Raw genomic sequence first — 16594 nt, 5'->3', positions numbered from 1 at the left:
CCTGCCACTGACCCAACACCAGCCTTCCTTCCTCCCTCTATCTTCCTCTATCTTTTTTGCGTCCAGTCGTCCACCCCAACGGAGGAAGGGATGAAGAGAGGAAAGTAACATGCAGTGGCTATTTCCCCTTCTCTCCTCCCTCCATTTCTTTGTTTATCTGCATCCCTCCATCTCACTCCCTGGGGAGATCAGTAATAACGGTGGAGACGGAGTGAGGGAGGGAGCTGCGATTATTGTCTTGTCGGGAGTCAGAGGGATCGATCGGCCCAGACATATGTGGTGCGAGAAAGAGGTACTGTATCGGATATAATAAACACTCCGGAGAAGCATTCGCACACACACACACTCGTATACGCACGCACGCACACACACACACAAACACACACACACTTAGACACGCGTACAAACATACATCTGCACAAATAATTGCCTATCTGCACACACTCAATCTTGAGGGCCACTGAAAGACTCAGAAAGACATTCAACTTTGCTGTAAGAGACAAACAAAACAAGGGCGCAGTTATTTAACTGTAGATAAAACTGTATTGGTCCTTAAGGATGTGTTCAATGCCATTCAAGTATGTGCAGACACCTTACAAAGGTTTCAGAAAGTCTAAACAACATTTACGCCTTTCAGCACTATGTTTTCTTCCTATTCAAGCCTTTCAATGAGTTGGGCTACAGGGTGGAAAAACATACTTATACTTAATGATTAACACACACACACACACACACACACACACACACACACACACACACACACACACACACGGGCGCATACACAGTGATCTTTCACTGCTGTTGCCTGGCAACGGGCCCATGTGTCCTATTGGACCTCCGCTGCTGACCAGTGATGTCATGACCGCCGCTGCTGACCAGTGATGTCATGACCGCCGCTGCTGACCAGTGATGCTGCACCCTCTAGTTCTGTGCACCGGGGATGAATAGGAGAGAAGGAAAGAGGTATGGAGATAGATAGAGGGATAGAGAGATAATAAAAGAGAGAACGGAGCAGAGGAGAGCCGTGATAGGTGCAGATTGAGAGAGGAGAAAGTGAAAGATGAGCAGCTGTCAATGTCGCTTTCCAATCCAAGCTGATTGGATTAACCTTATCAAGTCTGCAACAAAGTGGCCTTAATGCAGCATCAATCTTTGTCCAGTAGTATATCCTCAGAAATTCATATCTTTTTTCCAGAGATTCATCTATTTACAGAAATGTGTCATTTGTACAGAAATGAATATAAAACATCCGCAATTGCTTAACAGCTGAAGATGTGAAAAGCAGTAGTAGAAATTGTTGAATGTGTGCGTGTGTGGTCATCAACTACCAACACCTCTTCCCAAACCTGACCGCTTACGGTCAACTCCCTCCTTTATGTCCGTGTGGTTGACCGTATGTCTTGAGAAGAGACTACGGTCTCATTTTAAACCTTTAGCGCCCCACTGTAAAACCAGCCATTGTTCCATTCCATTGTCTGTAAACCAGGTCAACGTATAACCAGGTAGTGGTCCGACTCCTTCAGGGACTTAGAAAAGAAAAGCATGTACTGTGTGAGGTGTGAAGCAGCCTGGCAGTACAGCAGTAGCGGTATAGGTTCTTGTCAGTGGAAAATGCAACGGTCACGTCTTTTTGTCCATCTCCTCATTGGGCCTGCTCAGATGCAACTCAGTAAGCCTCTACACTGATTTATCCATCTCTCTGACTGTTGAAATTCTTAGAACACACAGGTCCTATAGTTTTCTATACGTCCCCAGGACAGTGATAGTGCATACGTGGGGAATAGCAGTTAGCAGTAACATTTGGTCCTGTGGGGGCAGGGCACAAGTGAGTGTGTTCTCTAGAGCCCCATAGACCACAGGGCCCCCCAGAGGGTCCCCAGATGAGTCCTGTGTGTGTGTGTGTGTGTGTGTGTGTGTGTGTGTGTGTGTGTGTGTGAGAGAGAGAGAGAGAGAGAGAGAGAGAAAGAGAGAGCGGTGGGGGGTTGGGGCCAGGGCTGAGCGAGGCAGGAGGCTCGGGTGGTATAGGGTGTTTGCTGTTGGTCGGGGCCATGTGGCTGACCTCTTGACATCCACACGCTTGCCTGGCTCCTCCTCTCCTAAAAAAGGCCCCCCTGTTGCCCCTGAACCCCCTCACACTGGCCCCCTCCACCCCCGCACACACAACCCACGCGCCGTCTGTCCCTGTCCCCTGACAGGCGTGAGCGAGATGGAGCAAGACCCCCTGCAGCCACCCTCCCTTCTATCCCCTCCCCCTCTCCTCCTAATTCCCTGACAGTGACCCTGAGCATCCCTCTCCTCCCCTGCCTCGGCCCCTGTCAGAGCCCCGCGCTGCCCAAAGACAGATACATCATCTGCCGAGAGGCCCCCCACTCCCATTAGCACTGATAGACTGGGGACCCTTACAGCCTGCTGGCCGAGGTATATAGAGATGGGCTGGGGGGACTAGGACCCCTGGCAAGAGGAGTGATGATGGGGTATGACTGTTCAAGACACTGTTTACGTGGACTCTTTTCATGTATTATGTGGATGAGGTGTGAATGCGGATGGTGAGTGTGCATGAAAGCAGTTTTATATCTGTCATCTTCCAGTATTTCCAGCTCCTCTTTTTATATAAATCTTGTGGAGATGCAATGAATTTGAACCATATGCTTGACATCATAGACTTTTGAACAGTGAACAGTGTTTTGCTGTGTTTGTGAGTTTCAGAGTTACAGACTGTCCGGGCTCTTACCATGCTAGAAGCAGGCAATATTGAGTATATGTAATAAAACTTAATCTAAGGTAGTTGGAATGTGAGCGCTTATGTGCTGCTGTTATGAGAAAATATAGTGTGATGATGATGAGTGAAGCACCACGGCAGGTCTCATCCTGCTGGTTGTCCTCCAGCAGTCACTCAGCCCCTCCTCAGAATCAGCAGGTTAGTGCTGCCACCATGTGGCGGTCTTCAGCTACTGCAATTTCCTCAAGCCCCGTTAATCTAATCCAATAGATTCTCAAACGAAACTGAATTTCTGGTCCAAATTTCAATCACACACAGTATGTAATGATAAGAACATATCTGCCTACATAGGCGACTGTGGAGAAGTGAGAGTAAGAAATTGGAAAGAGCGCATGGTGAGTGAAGGCGGGCGGCAGGCTATTTCTCATTGTATGACTAGTAGTTTCCAGCAGCCACCCAAGCACTTTCCAACTGCGACACTTTCATCCGTTCTTTCCTTTTCCTCTTTCGGCTTGCTGTTTTCTCTTCTTCTGCCCAGCCTCTCAATTTCTTTCTCCCACTCGGTACGTTCTGAAACCACCTCTCCCTACTTCCTCCTTCTGAGACCTTGAACTTGATACTGACCCTAATACAGTTTGTGGTACATTTTCACAACTCTAAGCACAAAAATCTACACAGATCATCAAAATGGCTCATGTTTCAAAACTAAGCAGTTTCAATTGACTGAGTACAACAAACTAATTCACAAAGGCAATTGTTCACTGCACCAAATCACTCTTTTAATTTGTATACATATTCAATCAACAGTGCCTTCGGAAACTATTCAGACCTGTTGACTTTTTCCACATTTTGTTACGTTACAGCCTTATTCTAAAATGGATTCAATTGTTTTTTCCCTCATCAATCTACACACAATACCCCATTGTGACAAAGCAAAAACAGGTTTATTAAAAATAAACATAGACTTGCCTAGTTAAATAAAGGTTCAATAAAAAAACAATAACAAATTATAAAAGAACTGAAATATCACATTTACATAAGTATTCAGACCCTTTACTTAGTACTTTGCTGAAGCACCTTTGGCAGCGATTACAGCCTTGAGTCTTCTTGGGTATGACGAACAAGCTTGGCACACCTGTATTTGGGGAGTTTCTCCCATTCTTCACTGCAGATCCTCTCAAGCTCTGTCAGGTTGGATGGGGAGCGTTGCTATTTTCAGGTCTCAAGAGATGTTCGATCAGGATCAAGTCCGGGCTCTGGCTGGGTCACTCAAGGACATTCAGAGACTTGTCCCGAAGCCACTCCTGCATTGTCTTGGCTGTGTGCTTAGGGTCGTTGTCCTGTTGGAAGGTCCCCAATCTGAGGTCCAGAGCGCTCTGGAGCAGGTTTTCATCAAGGATCTCTCTGTACTTTGCTCCGTTCATCTTTCCCTCGATCCTGACTAGTCTCCCAGTCCCTGCTGTTAAAAAACATCCCCACAGCATGATGCTGCCACCACCATGCTCCATCGTAGGGATGGTGCGAGGTTTCCTACAGACGTGACGCTTGGCATTCAGGCCAAAGAGTTCAATCTTGGTTTAATCAGAACAGAGAATCTTGTTTCTCATGGTCTGAGAGTCCTTTAGGTGCCTTTTGGCAAACACCAAGCGGGCTGTGATGTGTCTTTTACTGAGGAGTGTCTTCCGTCTGGCCACTCTACCATAAAGGCCTGATTGGTGGAGTGCTGCACCATGTAAGAATGATGGAGGCCACTGTGTTCCTGGGGACCTTCAATGCTGCAGAATTTGTTTGTATCCTTCCCCAGATCTGTCCCAGCTAGCAATGGGGATTTGGCGCAAAGCGGCCCTCTTCGGGGGGGGCCGGAACTGATTGAATTGTCTACCGGAATACAGCCGACTTTGCCAGCATCTTACCAGAATCCCTCAGAAGCAGCCCGATGCAAATTTAAATAAATGTATACAAAATTACCCGATTTAGTCATTTTAAATATTACTATTATTCATTTTATACATACAAATTATACCCATTCACAAAAAAAAACATTTTGTGTCGGAGGAAACACCATACACCTGGTGACCGTGTCAGCGTGCATGTGCCTGGCCCACCATACAGGAGTCGCTACAGCGCGATGGGACAAGGACATCCCGGCCGGCCAAACTCTCCCCTAATTCGGACGACGCTGGGCCAATTGTCCGTCGCTTCATGGGTCTCCCGGTCGCGTCCGACACGGGTCTCGAACCAGCATCTGTAGCAAAACAGTTTGCACTGCGATGCAATATCTTAGACCGCTGCACCACTCGGGAGGCTCCATCCACAAAGGTTTTAATGCTTATCAATTGCCTTGCACAAGGTAACAAAATACTAAAATACTATACAGGACTCTTAAAGAATTGTATTTAAATGTCCATTGCATTTTTTTTATCACAGAAACAATGAGAAAATCTGGAGAAAAAAATTATGAAATGTTAATTATATAAAGCAGCCCGTGAAATCATCTGCCAGAGAGTAGCCCCAATCGGCCCGAGCCCCAAGTAATACATTTGGGCCAGATAACTCACACTGGAATCGGCCCGAGCCCCAAGTAATACATTTGGGCCAGATAACTCACACTGGAATCGGCCCGAGCCCCAAGTAATACATTTGGGCCAGATAACTCACACTGGAATCGGCCCGAGCCCCAAGTAATACATTTGGGCCAAATAACTCACACCGGAATCAGCCCGAGCTCAATCCCCGCATCCTAGCCATAAGTAATACTGCAGAAGGCGGCCCAGACTCCGGCCACATGATGTCGGCCGAGTCTGACTCTCAGCCGAGTGCCCCGACTCTCAGCCGGAATCGTCCCAGATCCACTGTGCTAGCTGGGGTGCCTGTTTTTGCTTTGTCATTATGGGGTATTGTGTGTAGAGTGATGACGCAAAAAAATATTGAATCCATTTTAGAACAAGGCTGTAATGTAACAAAATGTGGAAAAAGGGAAGGGGTCTGAATACTTTCCGGATGCACTGTAAGTAACCTCATACGAAAAAAGATTGCAGTCAGAGTTCAGTATAACTGCAGTACACTATAGTCTAACTGTAGTTAGAATACAGTATAACTGCAGTAGGCTGCAAATACTGCGTCCAAAATAACACATTTCTTTCCTGCAGTAATATTGCAATATAACTGCAGTTAAAGTGCAGTTATTCTGTACACTGCAGTTATTCTGCAATCACTGCGTCAAAAATACCACAGTCGATACTACAGTTACAGTTTCAAAATGGCAATCTTCTTTTGTAGCGTCTGCTTTCAATTTGTTATAGGATTTTCTTGACATTTCTTTACAATAGAATGAACTATCACTTAATCAAACTGCTCAAAACAGATAACTACTGAATACAAATGATGTAGTGCCTCGTTAACGTATGTAGTTTGATAACTGCTGAACACTGTATCAATATGACATCAATTTATGTTGGAAGGTAAAACCAAATCATATATGGATGTGGCTGTAAATACTCCATCATCATTCTACATCAGCCAGTGTGCTTCAATAGTACAAAGTGGAAAGAGTCACTCTCTATGTGCTACAATTTGGAATTATAGTGTAGTGTAAAATGCACTGCAGAAATACCTGGGTTGTATATAACAATATTTTCCACTCATTATCTGAATTTCATTGATATACTGTAAGCTGATGAATTTCAAGCAGAGAGACAGGCGATACTGTATCACCAATCATGTAGAAAAGGTGATCTTGTAAAATGTTGCACGGGGCAGAAATGGCATACAACACCGTGATACGTTTTTACAGTAGCTTTTACATTACCCCTATTTCTGATTATTTGCCCTACGTATGTACCGTATAAGGATAATGAAACTGCTAGACTGACAGATTTCTCAACATCCTTACAACCTGCCCTTGGATAGAAATTATTTTCAAAAATGTCAAGTTATAGTCAAGAACTGTATGGAAAATGATATTTACCATCTACTACTCTTTCTATTGCACTTCCAAAAATAACCATTTTGGAATGTGTATCCTGTGCTTTTTGCTATTGGATTAAATGGTCAATTCATTAGACACTCGCACATCTGAGCTCTCTTTGTTGCAGGTGCATGGTAACAGTTGAATAAGATGAGATAAAAGAAGAAACCCCACACTGCTCTTTAATAATAAGCTTTACGTATCGGCCTCAAGGACTTTCTCAGAGCTTAATAAAGAGCAGTGAAACTAGCAAGAGCGGTGTGCGGGTTTCTTCACATTAAATGGTAGTTAAAATGACTAAATGGTGAGCCTGTCATGCTAATTCACAGAAAACAGATTTTGCATGAATGACTCAAGGGTGAAAGGTGTGTGAATCCTCAATGAATGCACAATCAAAGGTTCTGGACATAAAATAGGGGGACATTACAAGTGTTATCAGTTAAGAGTTTTGTGATTAGAGTTCTGGCAATATACCCCTAACATCTGAAAAATGTGCCCTCCACCTCCCCTTCCGCTCCCCCCTCAAAACACAACCTGCATTGTCATATTTTTTTTCCAATATCCCCCTCTCTTTCTAGTGTTCTTTCCTTCGCTCGTGCACTACATATGTTAAAGGATGTGTGGGGGGGAGGAAGGAGGTGTAAGAGGGGGATGGTGAAAGGGTGGAGGAAGTCCTAGTGGGAGGAGGGAGGATTAAGAGTGAGGCGATAAGGTACTCTTCATCATCACCATCTTTTTAACCTCACATATTAGCATGTAGAATAGAGCTCAAACCTGACTCCCAAGAGACCTAATATTCACATGTAGGATTTATTTTGTTTTCTCATTTGACTATTCAGGCTCAGCTATAGCTATATTAATATCCATAGATTTAAATGCTCAATTTGCATGATTTGTGCAGCTACATCTTAGGCCTCGCGGGAAAGAGTGAATGTGGAAAAAAGACAAAAAAGCAGGGAGGTCAGCACAGCAGAATCCTTTTCGTGCTGTAAGATGGTGGCTATGGTGAAAAATAATGTCTGATTCCCAGGTAAGTACTACGCTCTTCGTCTTGTACCAATTACTGGTTAATGGTCTCTCCTGGGGTGGAGGCTTTGGGAGTTAATTAGCGTTGCCGTCAGTAACAAGCACAGCTAATTAGTGAACATCAAAACGAGCTCTGCCGTTCATAGTTGCAGTGAAATGCCAGTTCGTCTCTCCTGAGGAAGACCAAAGTGTGTGTGTGTGTATGCACGTAAAGCATAGACTCATGTATGTACAGGCTACCAGGGTAACATTTCGCAGCTACTTCTAGATGTGTATAACCACTGTTAGGCGTTGTGTATTTGGCAGTGTGTATTTGGCAGTGTGTATTTGGCAGTGTGTATTTGCATGGCTTTGTGATATTCTGTAACACCCCCTCTCTTTCTGGGGATGGAGGCAATACAATATGAAGTCAAGTGATGGAAAGTCAGTAGTAGTAGGATGTGACATAACAATGAATCACAGCAGGTCAGAGGCAGAGCTTGACATTATGGTCACAAATCAGAACTATGCTTTGGTCACATTCTCGAAAATGTAAATTAGCTATTAACACGCAGCCATATACAGTAGTATGCCTATTGCCTGCCTTTCACCTACAGATAGGGGAGGAATCAGAAAGATAAGTAGGCCTACTGATTTTTATTTTATTTTGGTTGTTATCAGTCAAATAAATCTCAGAGTAGGCTCAATTTGCTCAACTGCCATATTTTGTTTCCACTTAAACATGGGGAGGAATCAGAGAGATCAGTTTCAGGCTAGGCTACTGGAATTATTTTGCAGTTTGATTGTTTTTACTCAGAGCAGCACACTCAACTTTTGCTTCATATAATTATGGGTCTATTATAATTGTAATTAGAGCCATTGGAATTGTAACAATGCCAAACCTGTGACTCACCGTGGTGTTAGTGTTGAGAGTGGAAGAACGTAGGCATCCAAAAAAAAAGCTTCTAGAAATGGTAGGCCTACAGAGAATGAACGGGTGGGTGGAAAATACTCAAGAGTTTCGCTTATATGCATAGAGGCTTATTGCTGTAGACAATCTATTTGACCTCCTCTTTCAGTAGGCTTTTTTTGGTCCGAAACTTTAATGAAACAGTGCGTTCACCTTAGCCATGTGAAAACTATTTAGGCTCCTTGTTTTGCCCAATAAATGGCAAGAAATTAATCATCGGGCTTGAGGATATCTGCAGGTATGCAAAATGCGTCACGTGCAAATATACAACTATGACTTGATATTAGGAAGTACATCACCATACCAAAGCTTCTGATAAATACTTGTATTTTCTCATGAATGTCGACAACCCAGGTAACTCTTAGATTGTATCATCGTTGTTCAAGTTTTTATGCTTTCGTAACAGCTAAGCTAAACGTTTGTCTATTCAAATGTAGATATTTAGATTAGAGGTAAAAACATCGGATGGAAAATGTCGGAGTTGTTTTCCATGACACTACCTAGGTTAATTTCTGGTTCATAAGGCCTAAAATAAATTATTATTTGAAACATAATTACTGCAGCTGTTATAACATAGGTAGGCCTATTCTGCAATTAAAACAAGTGTAGATAGACTATTACTAGATCTTAGAAGACATGCATGCAAAAAGCATAGCCTATTAGCTTGTTAAATGGCATGCGTTCCATCATACAGAATTATCCAAATATTCATGAAAACGTGTTGTGTCATTCATTATAGGTCAAACTTAACCTTTGTTTTTTCATCTTTTCAAGACAAATTTTGAAGAATAGTTTTGATTAAAACAAATTAAAATCTATTTAAAGGTATAAGGCTAATTTTGGCGCATACTACATTTCTGTTAAAAGCGTGTATGTCGAAATAAATTAACTTCAATTTGAGCATCTTATCTGTTCTACAAAAATGACCTGTTGTAATCATTTGCCTAGACATACAATGAAATGATCGAGGTTTTTGACAGACATTCCCACATATGTAGACCTATTCTATATGAAATTAGTTCAAGTTTTCCTATCTCCAATTATGTTAAACAAGTATTATTATCATTTGTATTGTGCATTTATTACGTGTAATGTATTTGGAAATCTTGAATACCACTTTCACATTTATGTTTGACATGAAATCGTTTATTTGTCCGATTCTGTAAAAACATATGACTGTTCTTCATGCTGCAATTTACCTTTCAGAAAATCACATTCCGTTACCAACGCTGATTTTATTACAAACAGATTAGTTGGATTTATGGTGGGGAGATTTGAATAGACTTGTCTGTGCCACCTAGCCTCGTGCCAGGTCTCCAAACCATTTCATTTGTGTTCATTAATCCAGTCGGATGGAAATTTTGTTTTTGGCCTCTCTCTCTCTCTCTCGTCTTGGGTGCATAGCATGCGTTACTGCGTAAGACTGAACATGGCCTGTGATACTCATGAGTCGGGAAGCCACTGTGTGAGCCAAGGAGAAGAGGAGATGGATGGAGGGAGGGAGGGAAGGGTGAGGGAGACTTTCTCCCAGTGAATCTCTCATCTTCATCCCTCCATATACGCTGGGCTGGGTATGTTTTTCAGTTGGAAACATGTTATATTTAACCTGCCTCCCTCTCTCCCCTGCAGATATCAGGATGTCAAAACCAGCAGAGGACGAGAAGCCTGGGGCAGACTTTCCAGGGGAGAGCACAGGTAACCATTTTAGACTGCATTATGTTTTGCTTTAATATCATTTATCATCATTTTATATGAATGTTTGAATCAAAGTATGTTGTTTGTACCTACATCTGTCTGTGTTGTCATATTGATTGGTAAGAGTGGGCTAATCTGTTGTATTGTTTTTGGATGTGTTTATATTTAAGTAATTTAGCAGTTGCTCTTATCCAGAGCGACTTAGAGCAGTAATTTGGGTTAGGTGCCTTGCTCAAGGGCACATCAGCAGGTTTTTCACCTGGTCGGCTCAGTGATTCGAACCAGCGACCTTTCGGTTACTGGCCTAATGCTCTTAACCGCTATAGGGTACCTGCCGCCCTATGACAGAAAACACCCACAATAACAGACCGCAAATCTTCTACTTTGATCACGTTTCTCACATTTTCCGAACAGAAAATGAGAATGTTTTAGTCAGCCTGTTTGTATGACTTACGCACGTAACACTATACCTCCATATAGGTCACTGCTCAGAGTCATATCGTGGCACACCTATGTTTCTAAGTAGATTTAGCTGACAGCTAGGATGCGGAATGCTAGTAATTGACATTTGAAGTAACCTATTTCAAACTGCAGCCTGAGGCATTTGCAGTAGATCATTACAGGGTTATTAGAATTCAATCTTGCACTTTTCATTTTCTCTTCTCTCTCTTTTCTCACCCCTGTCTCTCTGTCTCTCTCTCTTTATCTTACCAGACTCTGAGAGGAAAAGTCCCGATGCAAATGATCAGGTTTGTCGTCTCAATTTCATTTCATTGAACGTAAAAGGATGTTTGTTGTTGTTTGTTTACTGTTATTTGTTTTTGATGTATTCTTGTTATTTGCTCTAAGGTTGTAATACGATTATTTGAATAAGTGTATACAGTAGAACCTAAAAGATACAAAAGGTCAGAGTTCGGCACCAACCGGTCATCGAAAGGGCAATATTAAACCCAGGACATGTAGGCCTACTGAATGCAAAAAAAACTCTGTAGCCTACAGAGAAACATAAATGCTGCTTAGATTTTCTAAAAACATATCCGATATTTACAGTATCTGGCAAAATGATTTTCTATAAAAGGTATGATGCTGTTTTTAAGTGAATTTTAAAGTGTTACAGATATTTCAGTGTTCAGGACCACCTCAATTCCCCAAGTTGTCCTATCTCTAAGGTCCTACCATGGTACTTTTTTTGGATAGGTTTTAAAAAATGAAAATGATTAGGAGACACGTGGATTAAATTGATGAGTTCTATCAACCTGGAATGGCAACTGTGTTCATGGCTTTGCACATGAGTAGATTTAAAGATCTGTGTCTGTTTAAAGATTTTGTTGCCGTTCGTCTCCTCGCAGGTTCAGCCAATGAAAACGAGTCCCTTCAGTCTTTCTCCTTCCTTGAGCAACACCAAGGTGAGTGAATTAGGGCACTCACATGCGAGAGAGAGAGAGAGAGAGAGAGAGCGAGAGACAGTGTGTGCTTGTGTGTGTGAGTGGCTTATCTGTTTAGACCTCACAGACATACCTCAGGTACTGCATATATATTGGCCAATATGCAAATGAGGATGTTTGAGCAATTACGAATGCTGACACGCCCATCAACTCCTGAGAACTAGAGCGTAAGAACGAGCACAACTCACTTTATAAAGACATGCTGCAGAAGAGAGACTGTAGACATGAATATATCGAAATTAAGGGAGATGGAGAAAAAAGAGAGTTATTGGCAGATCGATGGATAGGAGCTTCCTCAGGTCAGGAATCATCAGTCAACTTGGAATATTCTGAAATTATTACAACAGAGCTCAACATGTTATGCATGTTAATATATTTCTTACTATATGTTGTGGGGCCCCATTAGGGCCTAAAATGGAGATCAAATTCATATATCTACAGTTAAATGGGTTAAGACTCGTTTATTGACAAGAGCAGGAGACTTGAAAAAAATCTGTTGACATATTTTATTAATTGCCGATTACATTTTTTACTTTAACTTCTTTATTCAAAAGTAAGTTACTTGTGTCATGCACAAAGTAGATGTCCTAACCGACTTGCCAAAACTATAGTTTGTTAACAAGACATTTTTTGGAGTGGTTGAAAAAGGAGTTTTAATGAATTCAACATAAGTGTATGTAAACTTCCCACTTCAACTGTATGTAATTCAGTAAAAAATTGTGGAGTTGCTAATTGTTTTTGTCAATTCTTTTCTTGAATGTTGGCTGTATGGTTCATACAGTATATAGATGATCCTCTGATATTAATACATGTTTTATCTCATGAAACCACCCAAATCCTTAGTTTTAGGCAAAAAATGGATTTTGCTCTAATCAGGTCATTTGCACCATATTTCTGTCCATTTAAGGGACCCATTTTGGCAACGAGACTGAGGCCTGTGTACCAGATGCCAAAAAAAAACATATATCTTCACGATTATTATTTTTGCATGCATTTACCTTTAGAGTTTTCACCCTATTCAATGTTTTGATATTATTCCCCCTGCAGAGTAAAAGTGAGGCTGGCCCTGAGATGACCTCCACCCATGTGCCGCCTCCCTCCCAGCAGCAGACACCTCACCCTCACACACAGCTCATGTTGGCAGGAAGTCAGCTGGCAGGGGTAAGCACTGGCACAGACACACTAGCTGAATGTATACACTTAGAATTTTTTTTCCAAAAGGTTTTTCGGCTATCCCAATAGGAGAACCATTTTTGGTTCCAGGCAGAACCCTTTTTGGTTCCATGTAGAACCCTTTTTGGTTCCAGGCAGAACCCTTTTTGGTTCCAGACAGAACCCTTTTGGGTTCCATGTAGAACCCACTGTAGAAAGGCTTCTACATGGAACCCAAAAGGGTTCTACATGGAACCAAAAATGGTTCTTCAAAGGGTTCTCCTATGGGGACAGGCGAAGAACCATTTAAGGTTCTAGATAGCACCATTTTTTCTAAGAGTGCAGTGTGTAGACGGTTAGAGTAGGCTTCTTCTGCTTCGCTCTTGCTTGCGTCTTATCGAGGTTGGGGCGAATTCCATTTCAACTCAATTCTGTCGATTCAGATTTTCCTCATTCCTGAATCGACTGAATTAAAATGGAATTGATCCCACCTCTGCCTCTTACTGCCTGCTCAAACGCTGAGTGACACTATTCTCTACCTCTTTTGCTTTTCCCCCCTCCTCGCTTTGGGCAAACCCTACCCTTTCCTCCTCTCCTCCTCTTCCTCCTGTTCCTCAGCTGGCTGCCCTCTTGCCTGCGCAGCAGCAGCTGTTGCTTCAGCAGGCCCAGGCTCAGCTCCTGGCCGCTGCCGTGCAGCAGTCCAACGCGGCTCACGCTGCTCATGCCGCCCACGCAGCAGCCCAAGCCAATCAGCAGCAGCAACAACAGCAGCAGCAGCTGACCAAACAAGAGCATGCCCAGCCCCAGCTCACGCTCTCTCAGCCTATCCAGCTCACCGCCCAGGTAGGAGCGGCCAGTCACGGATCAGATATGACCAGCTTTAAGCCAATCTAACTCACGAACCAACACTCGTCTATGTCAGAAGGGTTTCTCCATATACTCTATACTCTCTCTCCACTGTTACTTTAAAGGCTGGGGCTTTGCTCATTTCTTTGCACTATATTTCCTCCAAGGGTGTGTGTGTATGTTGCTCTTTTCAGAAATCATACATGATTTGTTGACTCTCTCCCTCTCTCCCTCCCTCCCTCCTGTAGGATATCCAGCAGCTGTTGCAGCTGCAGCAGTTAGTCCTGATGCCCGGCCACCACCTGCAGTCTCCTCAGTTCCTCCTGCCTCAGGCCCAGGGACAACCGGGGCAGCAGGGTAAGTGGGACCTACTAAGTAAGTGAGAACCACCATCATCAACACTGTGACTTAGCTTGGCATTATGATCTAACTGCTTAGTTCTAAAACGAGTTAGAATACAGTTAAAATACAATAAGATAGTGTTCATATAATTACAATACTAATACTAAACATAATGTATAGCTTGGCATTATGATCTAACTGCTTAGTTCTAAAACGAGTTAGAATACAGTTAAAATACAATAAGATAGTGTTCATATAATTACAATACTAATACTAAACATAATGTATAGCTTGGCATTATGATCTAACTGCTTAGTTCTAAAACGAGTTAGAATACAGTTAAAATACAATAAGATAGTGTTCATATAATTACAATACTAATACTAAACTGCTTCTCCGTTGTGTTCCTCAGGTTTGCTCTCGACACCAAATTTAATTTCGCTACCTCAGCATCAGCAAAGCCAGGGGAGTCTTCTAACTACTCCACCCAGGCTGGGACTGCAAGCACAGGTATAGTATTATTGAAAACCACCTCGAGTGTGTGTGTGTGTGTGTGTGTTGAGACTACACTTTATAACATACTTGTACTACATACTTGTAGGTAAACAAATTAAGTCAAGAAACCATCAATAGCCATAGCTGTTCTACAAATTAATATTCACAACCTCGCCATAGATCTTTCATCAGCCTTCAATAGCTAATGTCGGTGTGCCAGCCACCCTTCGCCATTCCACAGCAATGATATAGGTTTATGTCTCACGCACTGTAGCGTCGTCACGGTGACAGCCTCACGTCGTTACAGAGGGACAAGAGCGGGGACGGCGGTGTGACCTCCGGGGCCTCGTCCGCCCCCATGACCTCGGTGACCTCTGGCCCGCATGGCGAGGAGCCAAGTGACCTGGAGGAGCTGGAGCAGTTCGCCCGCACCTTCAAACAGAGACGCATCAAACTGGGCTTCACACAGGTACGTGTGTGTGTGTGTGCGCGTGCGTGAAATGTGATAGAGGTCAAGAGGAGCGTGAGCAATTTGATCAAGCTAGGCTTCACGTGGGTCGGAGTGTGTGTGTTTGCAGTGACGGGGGTCAGGAGACGCTAGACGCCTGAATGAAGATGAATGTTTAACACAAATGATCTCTCCCCTCCCCAGGGTGACGTTGGCATGGCTATGGGGAAACTGTATGGGAATGACTTCAGCCAGACCACCATCTCCCGCTTCGAGGCCCTCAACCTGAGCTTTAAGAACATGTGCAAGCTCAAGCCTCTGCTTGAGAAGTGGCTAAACGACGCAGAGACCATGGCGATAGACAACATGCTTCCCAGCCCCAGCTCTCTCTCCTCCCCCATGATGGGCTTTGAGGGCATGACGGGGCGCCGCAGGAAGAAACGCACCAGCATTGAGACCAACGTCCGCGTGGCCTTAGAGCGCAACTTCATCTCGGTGAGAAAGAGAGAGGTCCCACACCAGACCACTGGGGAACCCACTCAAATCACATAGTACTCTCTACACTGCACTCGCAGTAGAGTACATAAACCAACGATTCTGTCCACAACAGTTTAATGAAGTTTATTTCCCTTTTTTATGAACATTTCATCATCTAAATACCACTATTGAAAGTAACATTGATAACATGTCTGATTTATGCGATATAAAATGTTTGTGGCCTGTGACAACATGTTTGATCATGATTTCTGACCGTGTTCCCTCCAGAACCAGAAGCCTAACTCAGAGGAGATCCTCCTGATGGGCAAGCAGCTCAACATGGAGAAGGAGGTGATCCGGGTCTGGTTCTGCAACCGGCGCCAGAAAGAGAAGCGCATCAACCCCTGCAGTGCAACCCCTCCCCTGCCCAGCCAGTCCCCCCTTGTGACGCACAAACCCCCCTGCTACAGCCCACACATGGTATGACCCCGCACTCACCCCATCCCCACCCTCCCCACCATGCCTGTCATTGGCAGGCCTTTGGTCCTTTGCCCCCCTTGTTCCTTAGTTTGGAAACAAACTCTGTCTAAATACAAGTCTGTCATCATGAGAGGAATAGATCTTTGACTCTCTGTCTCTATGGACATGCCCCCTCCCTCTGCATGACCCCATGTATGACCCTGTGGCCTAACCCATCCAGCACTGCTCTGCTCTCAGTGCCGTGCAAATTACTACACTGTTGTTGTATGAGGTGTGATATGTTACACACCAACCCACACGTCATCACAGTTACACCACGAGAGCATGTTTCTCCTGTCCCTCTCCTGCTCACAACCTATCCACCTCTCTCTCACTTTCTCTCTTTCTCTCTTTCTCTCTCACTCTCTCTTTCTGCCTTTTTCTCTCTCTTTTCTCTCTCTTTTTCTCTCTTTTCTTTCTTTTCTTTCTTTCTTTCTTTCTTTCTTTCTTTCTTTCTTTCTTTCTTTCTTTCTTTCTTTCTTTCTTTCTTTCTTTCTTTCTTTCTTTCTCTCTC

General features: G+C 43.4%; 1 protein-coding gene across 6 annotated transcripts in view; it reads left to right on the top strand.

The window, feature by feature from the left end:
- The window catches only part of LOC106569975 (POU domain, class 2, transcription factor 2), a 50745-nt gene that overhangs the window by 24564 nt on the left and 9587 nt on the right, over window positions 1–16594 (top strand). For 3 of the 6 annotated variants that reach the window (XM_014141774.2, XM_045694665.1, XM_014141780.2), the window contains exons 2-11: window positions 10291–10356; window positions 11071–11105; window positions 11706–11762; window positions 12849–12962; window positions 13572–13796; window positions 14048–14174; window positions 14554–14651; window positions 14911–15105; window positions 15289–15579; window positions 15850–16041. In XM_014141774.2, the coding sequence (XP_013997249.2) occupies window positions 10291–10356; window positions 11071–11105; window positions 11706–11762; window positions 12849–12962; window positions 13572–13796; window positions 14048–14174; window positions 14554–14651; window positions 14911–15105; window positions 15289–15579; window positions 15850–16041 (1400 nt within the window). The remainder of the gene's footprint in view (window positions 1–10290; window positions 10357–11070; window positions 11106–11705; window positions 11763–12848; window positions 12963–13571; window positions 13797–14047; window positions 14175–14553; window positions 14652–14910; window positions 15106–15288; window positions 15580–15849; window positions 16042–16594) is intronic. The other 3 variants (XM_014141778.2, XM_014141776.2, XM_014141775.2) reach the window with 3 other exon arrangements.

Source organism: Salmo salar, chromosome ssa14, assembly GCF_905237065.1.
Source record: "Salmo salar chromosome ssa14, Ssal_v3.1, whole genome shotgun sequence".
Lineage (NCBI taxonomy): Eukaryota > Metazoa > Chordata > Actinopteri > Salmoniformes > Salmonidae > Salmo > Salmo salar.
This window is presented reverse-complemented; position numbering and strand designations above follow the sequence as displayed.